This window comes from Alligator mississippiensis, chromosome 2 (assembly GCF_030867095.1).
Source record: "Alligator mississippiensis isolate rAllMis1 chromosome 2, rAllMis1, whole genome shotgun sequence".
In the NCBI taxonomy this organism is placed as follows: Eukaryota; Metazoa; Chordata; order Crocodylia; family Alligatoridae; genus Alligator; species Alligator mississippiensis.
Window position 1 is genome coordinate 53,073,251 of NC_081825.1, and position 12,464 is coordinate 53,085,714.

At 41.7% G+C, this 12,464-nt stretch overlaps 1 protein-coding gene across 5 annotated transcripts in view; it reads right to left on the bottom strand.

Moving 5' to 3' along the window:
* ATP8A1 (ATPase phospholipid transporting 8A1) overlaps nucleotides 1–12,464 on the bottom strand; it is a 187,471-nt gene that overhangs the window by 104,431 nt on the left and 70,576 nt on the right. For all 5 annotated transcript variants that reach the window (XM_019481062.2, XM_006278342.4, XM_014594927.3 and 2 more), the window contains 3 exons: nucleotides 9,619–9,746; nucleotides 7,425–7,502; nucleotides 4,547–4,635 (listed from right to left, as the gene is read on the bottom strand). In XM_019481062.2, coding sequence (XP_019336607.1) covers nucleotides 4,547–4,635; nucleotides 7,425–7,502; nucleotides 9,619–9,746 — 295 coding nt within the window. The remainder of the gene's footprint in view (nucleotides 1–4,546; nucleotides 4,636–7,424; nucleotides 7,503–9,618; nucleotides 9,747–12,464) is intronic.

Below are 12,464 nucleotides of genomic sequence, written 5' to 3' on the forward strand. Positions count from 1 at the left end.
TTTGGGGGCATGTTATATGCAAGAAAATACAGTAATAGCTCACATGCCAGCTCAGCCCCTTCATTTCTATTTAGAAATATTTATGTTCATTTAAGGGGCAGATCATCAGGTAGCATAAACTGTCATAGCTCTACAGAGGTCAATATACATCCCACATAAAAGCCCATTTTTTAAATATCTAAAAGCTACTAGGAACTGCAGAATTCAGAAATACAGAGCAACACATCTGGCTACAGAAGAGGAAGGATTTGGTCCTATGATGGCACATGTGAATGTTTATCTACCACCTCATTAGTACTACACTTCAAAGGAATTGTAGAGAAAATGGGGCAGTTCTATTTCTCTACTCTCCCTTTGCTACTTTTGCTGCGTGAGGGAGAAGGGTAGTAAAAACTGGAAGCAATTCTCAAGGATGCTGTGGTTAGAGATGTCCCTACGTAACTTGACTTTCTGTTCCCTTATGAAAAGTAACATTTTTCAATAGACAAGCTTCTGTTTAAGACTGCTGTGTCTTTGCAAGGGAGATGCATGGTAGTCAGAAAGCAGGAAAAACTGAAATCAAGCTGACAATCAAAGATTTATTGATTAAACATATAACCATCTTAATTATAAATGCTGTTTCTTCAATGTCATTATTGTTAGCATTTTGGCTGAGTCATACCAAATTGCTAAAGGAAAAAAAATTGAAAGCTTTGTTCATATTAATACTCCTATTAACAAAAGCGTTAAACGTTTGATAATTAATAACTTTGTTAATGTATTTAGAGTCTAAAGTTTACAAAAAGAGTAGCTTAAGCTTAGACTCTTAAGACCACATTTAGACATCCCTGGGTGAGATTTTTAGATCAGTTCCTGTGCAACTCTAGAGATGCCTAAATATTTCTTGATGAATATGCAAAGAACTGTCAACTTCCAGGCATTGATATCACATGTAAAGCCCCACAACGACTCGCAGATTTGGGGCTAAATCCTATTTTACTTTATACAAACTAAATGCCACATGAACACTCATATAACTATAGCTCTTGGCACTTATGCATAGTTTGTGATTCAGCTCTGGACACACAAGTAAGAACACACTCTGGCTAGACAGGTACATAGTGATACAAGATTGCTAAGGTACATGCATATGGCCAGATAAATCCTGAACTTTTAACTGCAGAAAAAACATGATTAGTATTATGAGCCAGACAAAGATGTTCCTTCCATGTCTTAAGTCATACTGTCCAAAGAGCAGGAAACCCAAATTCTAGGCTCCTGTCATCCAGAGGGGGTCAGTGCCTCCCATCTCCTACTTCCCAGCAAAGTATCCTAATGCCTACAAGTTAGGCATTATACTGATCCTGCAAATTTTTAGTTTAATTTCTTTAAACTTTAAGAAAAACAGAAAACATTCACTTGTCAATGCAACTAAAACAAGGGCAGAAATAGCAACATATAAATCTAATCTAAATTAAAATTCATGGCTTGCTTCTACCCTCATGAAGCAATCTGGACCTTAAATGGGTTTAATTTGTACATCATGGAGAGGATAAAGGAGAGGCCTGTTCTTTCTTTGCCTCATTTCTCCCTTTCCCAAGAGCACTGATCCCTCATTGGGGCAGAAAAATCTATCAGAAGTTGGGTCTGTTCAGATTCTAGGGTTGCCAACTGTCAGTGAATTTACTGACTGTCAGTAAAGAGCTGAGGCTAAAAATGGTTGCCAGTAAAGTCCCTGAAAAAATATTTTAGCCACCATTAAAAACACTAAGCAGACAGCTCCACTGAAGCTCCACAGAGGAAGCACAGCAGTGCTATCTGGTGTCCAATAGGAGAGGAACACCCCACAGAGACCATTCTTTCAGTCACATGCTGCTGTATCCCAGGTTACCTGTAAAGATGCTGGGTTAGAGGCAAGTTTCTGGGGGTGGGTGGGGGGGAATCTGTGATGGGCAGGGGAAACAGGGCTGCAGGGGTAAGGCTGGGGGAAGGGGAAAGCATGATGCTGTTGGGGACATAAGGGTGTAGGGGGCTCCAGGTGAGGGGGAAGGAAGGAATGGCATAAAGCCATTAGTGCAGTTTCTTACAAACCCAATAATTTTTTTTTTTTTTTTAAAGCAAACTTTTTATTGACAACCAAACTTTTTTATTATTATTATGGTTGATCTTAAATCCCTAAATTGGAACCCAGCCATTCTAATTGGGGCCTGGCTGTAGGGTAGAGCTTGGCAGAAGAGTTACATTTACATTATATAAAACAAATATCAGTAAATACAGGTTTCCTTTGATTTATGCTGTATATGCGCGTTCCTGGAGAACAGCAGATAAATTGAATTAGCATAAAGTGAACCCACTTTATAATGTAACAAATAGGGATAGGTTCCCATGGTGGTAAGGGAGGGAATGAGGATGAGACTAGGGAAGGGATGGGGGGGAGAGGTGCTGCTCCCAGGGCTGCACAAGGCAGCAAAACGGAGGGAAGAGAGCGACACTCACCCAGCCCCGACTGCGCCATGTTCCACCTCTCCCCATTCACCTCTGCTCCGGGGCTGCGCCATGCCTTGGTGCAGGCTGCTGGTGTTGGCTGCTCCTGGGTCTGCTACAGCTAGGTCTGGGGTGAGTGCCATGCCCTGCGCTGCCCGGGGCTCCAGTTGTCTGCACTCACCCCAGCCCATGGTGGAGCAGCCCCAGGAGCAGCTGACACCAGCTGCCTACACCATGGTATGGCGCAGCCTAAAAGCTGGGGTGAGCCCAGGCACAGGGTGACAGGCGGAGCAAAGTGCAGCCCAGCAGCTACAGGCCACTGGCACCAGCTGCAGCCAGGGCTGGAGTGAGTGGGGCCATGACCCTTTCCCCTCCCCCCACAGACTTACCTGCTTGGGCAGGGGGCAACTATGCTGATTGCATAAGAGTGAATTTACCTCACATATAACAAATTATGGGTCTAAATTATGCATATAAAGGACCCACATAAATCAAGGGAAACCTGTACGTATGTCAGTAGATACATATAGCTCTCAGTAAAAAGTTTGCACATTGGGGGAAAAGTGGACAGAACCGGTGGAAAGCAAAGGCTGGGGAGGAGGGGAGGCAGGCAGCAGAGGGTGCGGGCACTGCAGGGAGGGGGGTGGGTAGGCTGCAGGGGAAAAAGGTGGTGAAAAGTAGCGGGAACTAAGAGGGCCACCTGGCCCCTCTGCAGCTGCCTGACTCCCCCTCCCCTGCTCTACTTTCTTCACTGTAGCAGTTGGGGGAATTCATTAAAAAAAATACCCTCCAATAATTAGATTCTATACCTGGAAATTATAACAAATTTATGAGTTTTTCATATATAGTCTAATTATAAGGGAGGTGGTGGTCATCTTAAATCCAGTTGTTTTGGATTCAGGTAAAAATGGTAGGTATATCTTTATGGAAGTGACAGCAAAAATGTTGTATATTAATCTCCAGCAGCTGTTGAGAAGAAACTATAATTGAGATTATGGAATATTACAAAAGATCAGAGAGAAATCCCTGTTACTTCTTGGACTTGAGACTGAGATTAAGCATTTGTGTTCTCTTATGCAGTTACTTTTAGATCAAATACACTCTTTCTTATGTGTTTTCTCTTCAAATATGTAGAATGAGGCTTTTCTGGGAAAAAAAAAAAATCAGAGTTCTTATAACTGCTGCCAAATGGTTAGTAGACACACATGCTTTTAGACACCGAGATCCTTTAATCACAGAGGAGTTTAAAAGCAGCAGCAGCAGTCTAAACCAGTGATTCCCAAAGGGTGTTCTGTAGCATATTAGTGTGCCACAAAAATGGGCTGGATGGGGCCTTGACCATACTGGCCCTGTACTATGTGCAGGATTGTGCCCGTGGACCAGATCCAACCCACAGACCAGTAAATGAAGTGTGTCACCAATTTTTATCCAGGTAAAAAAAAAAAAAAAAGTGCCCCCCCATGTATCAAAAGTTTAGGAAACACTAATGCAGACTTCTCAACAGTGACCTGGCAGTAAGATTTAATGGTGTTCTAAAGGATATGTAGTATTTCTAGAAGTAAAAAAGTAACCTGGTGTCTGGCCTTTAATTTTTGGCCCCTCAAAGGAGAGGATCAAGGTGCTAACTGTCTTTTTTGTGTTATGCAAAGCTTGTGTATTTTTGACAGATATGCTGTGACTGCAATAACTCCTAAAATTTGTACTTGCATAATATCTACCTTAAAATGACTAAACGAGCAACTTAAGAATATGCTACTTTAGAATTTCTTTCCAAAAAGCAATAGGTTACTGTATATTCTTGTTTATAGTATAGACAAGTCAGGTGTTCATTGGCATCAGAGTGCCTGAACATGCATCTTGGAATTATACATGAACAAGAAAAATCTCTAATCTTTTTAACTTGGCTTTTGTTTGCCAAAAAAGGTTCTCTTAAGGTTGAAAAACACCAACCTCAAAAACATTTAATCATGACCACAAGAAAAAGAGTTTGTTGGCTATATTCAAAGCCAAGAGGACATTTTAAAAAGCAGTTTTAATTTGATATATAAAAATACTATTTTATATAAACATATGTAATACTTACCCATAAGCAACTCCTGCTATAGTACACTTCTTGAATTGCATTACGTTGCAAGTCAGAGTACCAGTTTTGTCAGAAAATATGTATTTGACCTAAAAGAATGTTAAAATTAATCACAATTTCAAAATCAATACCTATTATTATATTTTAACAACTCATTGCTGTAAATACAGCAAACCTTTTAGTTAAGTTTTGCACTGAATTATTTCACACAATGTTTTGGATATAAAAGGGTATTTAGATCTTTTAAATACAATAATTTATTTATAAAAAAAAAGTATCAAAGATGCACATCCTTGATACCTAATAGTTCCAGTCAAAAAATGACACAATGAGACTGATTTAGAATATTCTGTCTCAATCTTACTGTAAATTCAATCAGTATTTTGTTTTGGTGTAGATATATTTGAAGTCAATGTTATATTACTGTTAAAAAGACATCTGGGTTTTTACCATGTAAATTCATATGTAGTAATTAAGGAAAAATGGAGGCAGTGAGGACAAAAGTACTTGAGAGAGAGAGACTGGCTTGATTTAATACAAGGTGTCATACTACATTGTTCTGAATTCTTTGAACTATAAAAACACCAATATTAAATTACTGATTGTTTTCTCCATAGACGCCAACAGTTCAGAAGAATGTTTAAAGCTGTTCTGTACTACTATGTTTGTGAGGCAAATTTCTTCCTAAATTCAAAAAACTAGAACGTGTACTGCAGGATATGCCTGACTCCTCCCTTGCTCTCTCCTGCCCCTTCAAAAATCTGCTACAAAAACCTTATACTTATACTCAAATGGAATTAAGTGAATTTTGTAAGTCAAAACAGCCTTTTTTGTTGATAGTTCAAAAGAAAAAAAACCCAAATATCATACAATTATTAGCGGGGCTAGTAGTTTTGTCAATTATTAATTAAGGTACCTTTACATTCCCAATAATAAGATCTTGTTTTCAATGATTTACAATTTTCCTCAAACTTTAGGTGCTTGGGGCAGATCTTAGCCATGGTAGGTATCTGACTGATTTTTTTTTCTGTAAATGGAATTCAACTTATGTTGTGAAAACAATTCTGCTCATATTAAATTGTGGTGACCTTTCCGCAGGCAGATGTACTGGGAAGGGCCCTGGTGCTGGTAAGGGGGAGGCAGCTGTGTCTGCCACCAGTTTCCGCTTTTTCCCAGCACCTAGCAGCAACTTCTGCCTGGCTCCAAGCTGAGTCCACAGCCCCAGTCCAAGCCTGGCAGGTTGGGGCCCCTGCAGCACTCTCTCCAGACCAGTGAGCCCCAGCCACAAGCAGGAACAACCAGGTAGAAGCTGCTGCTGGGTGAAGGGAAAAAGTGGGACCTGGCAGTAGGCTCAGTCGCTTCCTCTTCACCACTGCCAGGACCCTTCTGGCTGTGGTCGCCCACAGCCTGAACTAATAAGAGAGGGGGAAACAAAGATAAAGGAGTTGGGGTAGGTGGGAGCCCAGGGGGGAAAAACAGGATGATAGAGAAACTGGAGCCAATAAGTGAGGAAGAATATGAGGCAGGACAAAATGCAAAAGGAGGGGGAAAGAAGATTGAGAACTAGTGGAATGTAGGAAGAAATTTGACAGAAGCCAGGGTACAGGAAATGGGACTGAATTAACAAAAGAACCAGGTATATAAATAGTGGTGGGGGAGGGATACTGGAGTGAAGAGCTCAGAAAGAGAGGCAGACTGACTCAAAGCTATTGGGGACTGTCTGCTGAGGAAAGCAAATGCTGATTAAGATTGGAAGACAGAGACAGATCAGATGGGGATCCTGGCAGTGTAGAACAAGGACCAACTGGGCAAGAACATTGGGAACAAGGATCTGGTAAGTCAGGAGATACTGAGAATGGCTGGACAAAAACATGAAGCAGCAGAGATAGAGACTTAGAGGTGAGACTAGAACTTGCAGAAGGAGATTGGATGAGACTAGCATAGTGAGGAGTAAGGGACTGGTATGAGGAGCCAAAGATGATGGAGACTGAACTCAGATTATATGAAACAAGGCAGAAGGGGGAAATACAGGCAATGGAAAGCAGTCTGTTTCTACAACAAAATATACTCTTCTAGAGCAATGGTTCTCAGCCTTTTCAGAGTCACAGCACTTCTCCCCAACTTTCTGAATGTGGTGGTACCCACTGTTAGTGCTGCTTCAACTTACCTCAGTGCTTCTCAATGGGTGCTGCTACATCCAGGAAACACTGTCCCATGTGCCTGCTGCACAGCCAACTCAGCAAGGACTGGCATGTGCACACATTCCTGCTGCATTAGGGCTCTCTGAAAACCCTAAAGCAGACAGAGCTAGGTAAGGCTGTAGCTCTTCTATCATCTCCCCCCTCTCACCGTCCACAGAGAAACAAGTGCATGAGTGGAACTGTCATGTGCCTCTGATTCCAGGAGAAGTGTGGGGAAGGCATGGGGTGGGGAGAGGGAGGGGGCCGTCTAAGAAGGTCTATAGTCCAAGCCAGCTCTATCTTTAGGGTTATCGGGGAGCCCTAATACAGGAGTGTACACATGCTGTACCCCTGTGCATGAGGCAGTTTTACTTGTACAAAGGGGCTGAATGTATGTTGTAGAGACAACCTTGGTTCTGGCATTTCCTATCTTCAGATAAAGAATCGCTTTACTTTTCAATTTTAATAATGGCCTTTTCCCATAGCTTGTGTGGGTGATGCACACACGTAAGGGATTTTGTAAAAACTGAATGCCTCTCTAACAATAATATAACACTGACTGATTGCATTTATAATAAGATAGAATATTTAAAAATAAAAATGAACATAAGTGCATTTAACAGTGGGAATAAAAAAGGTTCATGAATTCCAAGGAGCAAATTATTTCATGACTACATTAAGCAAGAAACGTGTTATACCTGGCCAAGTTCTTCATTGAGATTGGATGTACGAGCCATAGCAGAATTATCTGTAGGTTCATAGTGCATGTCTATATCCTAAAGAAAAAAAAAAGGAATGTAGTCAAATGCTAGTTTTCTATAACGTCTTTAAAGACAAATAAATAAGCTAAGTAAACATTTATTATAACTTGTTAGTCTTCCATGTCCTAAGTAACAAGACCATTGAAGACCATGGGGCAAGCTAAGTTGCAAACTTACAGGACTTTACCAGCTGAGATACTTCACTGAGAAATAAATTACTTCTCATTTCTCACTGTAGAAATCTGCACATTGGCAAAATGTAGAGTAGCTATAGCATAGTAGAATTGCATCCTTACACCCTAGTTTGCCTTGCAGTAACTTGCCTTTGTGCCTATGCCTTTATAGACCAACTGAATAAAGATCCATGCATTGAACCTGTATGTATGCAATCTAAATTGTATTTATTGTACGTTGATTGAGCCACAGAGACAAGCAGATAATTTCCAAAGGTGTCCTGAGCAGATATAAATGTGTTCAGGTCTTAAATGAACTTAATGATTCATATGAAGCTTGAGAATTTTAGTTATTTGCATATTAGAAAATAATGGTACCAATATATTGAAGATGGGTACTATTAAAAAGTTATAGCAATAACATATTTCATAAAATGTCTCATATTTAGGATGTAAAACAGAAATGAACTGAAAACATTCCCTGAAAAACATTGTTTTAAAATATTTAAGAATATAGTAATTAGATTACTAGAATTTCAGAAATAATTACAGGATGCTGTGGTTACTAAAAAAAGATTACTGGCAAGAAAAAAAAAAAAAAAAGAGCTGGATTTAACCTTATAGGAAATTAAACCATGTTAAAATATAGCATAGTTGGGGTCCCTAATAACCTGACTTGCCTGGTAGCAATACTATGCAAACCCTAGTTTTCAGTCCTAGATCAGATTTAAATGATTTTTAAAGATATAGCTGTATCTGCAAAGATGCACCATTTTATTTTTTCCTTTCTTCTCCTGGTGTCACTCACTACAGGGCAGCATAAATTTGTTTCAGTTCTATAACTGTGCATTTCTAATGCTTGTGTTAGCAATTCTTTTGTACATGCCTATCAACACTAAACAATTCCTTGAATCTTATATCCTTTTCTTCCAGGTTCTCTTTTCTGGTTTTTTTTTCTTTCAGATTGTAAAAAATACTCAAAGAGGAACTGTGTCCTATATTGTGTTTCAATGCCTATAACCTTTGGGCACTACCATGACAGCAGTGAATAGATATGTAATATTTGAGTTAGAAAAAGGCAAATCTATTTTGTAAACCAATATGCAAATTGCAGACACTGCTGTATGCATGTATTTGGATTATATAATCACCAACATAAAATGAAGTAGAAAAGCAAAAGAGACCTGTATCTCTGCTAAGAGATGACTAAAAGGGAGCTCTAATGGTTCATACCAGGGATGTCAAACTCATTTGGCCAGGAGCTGGATAAGTAGTGCAGGATTGGTCCACAGGTCAAACTGGGCACAAAGACCAGCTCTGCACATGTGTGGGGTGGAGCAGCCAGACTGGGTGCTGCATGTGGCATGGTCTTTCTTCAGCCACTCCAGGGCTGTGCTGCACATGGTAACTGCTCCACCGCTCTAAGACATGAGCTGGAGTGGGTGCCGCATGCAGCACATGGGGCCATCCAGCATGCTCTGCATGCTTCCTGTATGTTGACTCCAATACCATGGGAGACACTGGGGGCCAGATGATAGGGCTCTGTGGGCCATATCTTTGACACCCCTGGTCTATGCATAGTTGAAGGAAACAAACATCAGAAGACAGATGTTTTAAGGTGGCACAAGAGTTATAATTAGAAGCAAATAAATGAAATGCGAGAACATTTAAACTACTTCCTTGACAAAGCTCTATATACTATATTTTGAAACAATTTGAACAAAGGCACCTGAATAAAATCCTGTTACTTGGAACTTTTAAAAATTACACAAGCATACTATATGTTATAAACAGCATCGCTGTCTGAGGTTTCAATGATTCCATGATTAATACTGCATACGTAAAAAGAGGTGAAGTGATTATTAAAAGACTAAAACAAGAATATTAATATTAAAGCAACTTTTTATTAAAAAGATCAAGTGTCAAATATATCACTGCCCTTTAAGTATCATATTTACCCAATTTATGAAATATGCCTGGATAAATTTAACAACTTCCAGTGTAACCAATAAGCTGATTGGAATGAGATTATTGAAGAGAATAATAAAGGTCAAGAAATTCAGTCCAAAATTGTTAGCGCCACCATCTGTTAAAAATAAGAAATAATACATATATATTTAATAGCAAGCACATTTGTAGTTAGGTAATCAACAGGTAACAATTTACACTGATCTGCAAAACACTGATCGACTTAAAGTAAAACTTCTCTAGGAAATTTGAGAAGTTACACTCATACTGCTTCCCATATTATATTTTAAGGCCATTCAGGAAGCAAGGATCCCAGGATCTAATGTAAACAATAATTCTGTTTTTCAGCTTTTAAAACATGAGAATTTTTATTCTTCCAATGTAGCATGTTCTTTGTAGGGATGTGAAATAAAAACTAATTGTACATTTACTCTGAATATAAACTTTTGAAACTGAAGAATTTTTTTGAAGTGGGACTTGTGGGAGAGGTTTTCTATTTCTACATATCTTAGTTCTTTTAGTACTTTGAAAAAAAAGCAGCAAAATAGCATAGTATCTTTATGATATTTGCAAAAGGCAAAGTAAAATTTTACCAAAATATCACAAACATTATATACACCCCCCACCTTTTTTTTTTTTTTTTAAACGCATCACAGCTGATTCCTAACTGAATACTTGTCCAAACTTTGACTGTCACCCATCACTAGTTCTACCAATTACATGATGCACTCTAAATTCTGGAAAGAAAATACTGATGTAAAATATAACTAATAGCACACTTTTACACTACTTTTCTTTTTTGGAGTTCCAACAATTAGTTAAAATTATTAGAATTGAGCTTTTAAAATTGTTTTTATTTAAAAAAACAGAATTTTGCTCCAGGCAGCCTGGAGAGCAGCTCTGGCAGGTAAGTGGCAGGGTGGGGGGAAATTGAGATCCCCCCCCCCCCCCCGAAAGGGAGTTGGGCAGGGCTGGGGCTGCTGCCCAGCCAGGCGGTACATGAAACTTGGGATTCTAGGCCACAATGTGCAGTCACAGGGCCCCGCCACGAAGTGGGACAGGGCCACAGCTGGCTTAAGGGGGCAGGGCCAGCTTCCCGCCGCTGCGTGCACTCCTGGGGTGGGGCAGAGGGTACTTGTGCCCCCCAGATCTGTGCGCTGATGGGGGTGGGTGCACACTGCCCACTGTGGACTTGGGCTCCCTGCCCTGCTGCCCTCCCCTGGAGCCTCTACAGCCCAGCAGCTGCAACCCAGCGCTGCAAGACAGCATGGGGCTGTGCTGGAAACCTGCTTCCCAAAGTGAACTCCACACTGCCCTAGCAAGGCATCCCCTGCACATAGAGCTGCAGTAAGGGCAGTGGCACAGGGTTGTGCCCTGCAAGCAAGTGACGCATCACTAGGGCAGCGCAGACCAAACAGCAGCGAGCAGCTTTCCTGCATGGCCCCGCTCTGCCCTGCAGCACTGGGTTGCACCCACCAGGCTGCAGAGGCCCCGAGTGACAGCAGCAGGGTGGGAGCCTGAGCCCACAGTGGGCAGTGCGAAGCTGCCCCCACCCCATGCACAGATCTGGGGGACAGTGGTCGCCCCTGCCTTCCAGGAGTGTGTGCAGTGGCAGGGAGCCAACCCCCCGCCCAAGCCCCCAGCAGGCAGGCAGTAGCGGGGAGCTGGGCTCCACTCCGCTGCAGCAGCTGCCACCTCCTGCTGGGGGCAGAGGGCTGCAGACCCGGGTTCCTGGATTCAAAGCCATGGAAGCTGGGGGACAGGGGCTGTGGTTGGCGAGGTGAGGGATCTGAGCAGGGCCAGTGGGGCTGTGTGGAGGGATGGGAGGGGCACAAGCAGGGCCAAGGGGCTCTGGGGGCCTTTCATTTTAAATCACAGATTTTGGGATTTTTAAATCAGAGAGTCTGCAATTTTTTAATCAGGGAAAACCAAGATCGCTGGTCGTAAGTAGGGACCTACCCAAAACCAAAAGGATTTTGTGGATGTTGTGAAATTCAGCATTGTCCATGAAATTGAGCAGCACCTCCGAATTCTGTGACCCCCCCTCGCCCCCAAGTTACTGATAAAAAAAAACTTGGCAGTCCTCAGGACACTGCAGCAACCAGCTGCTGGGAAAGGTGAGGAGGGTCTGCCCACTCAAATGGCTGCTGGCAAGATGGCTGCCACCCCCATGCTTGACTGCTGATTGGTAGCAAGGGCTGCTTGTCATGTGATCCCTGTCCTTCTCCACCAATCAGTGGCAAAGGGTGGGGTCCCATGACAGGCAGCCCTTCCAGTCAATCAATGGTGAACAGCAGGGCCCCTCAGCCAAATAGAGGCATGGGGGGCCCCACCATGTTCCACCTGCAAAATGGCTGCATTCTGCCTGTGAAATCAGGAGGGCAGTTGCCCCAGATTCAGCAGGTCCCTAATCATAAGGGCCCCTTTAAGACTATATCTTTCTTCTCTCACAGCAACCTATAGGACAGTGCTCTCTGTTTTCCACTTGGTGAAGAGTAAACAACTAAAGGCTGAGATATGGGTAAAATCTTTTGATAGAAGTAACTTAAAGCCACAATTTTATATATTGGGATAATGGAGATCAAGGAACAGGAAGAATTTATCACAAACAAAACTGGTCAGTACCAGTTGCATGGAATGTGATACGAGTGCCTAGGAAATCTTCAGAAGGAGTGGTTTATGTCTGATGATTCCTACAGAGAGGTTGTTGAGCTAAGGAAGGAGGTGACAGAAAGCATGAACACTGCTCCCTTATGGAGCTCAAAGATGGGAGAGAGAAATGACAAACTTTTGTTCCTTAAATTAATTCACCACTCACTGAACTTAGTAATATGAT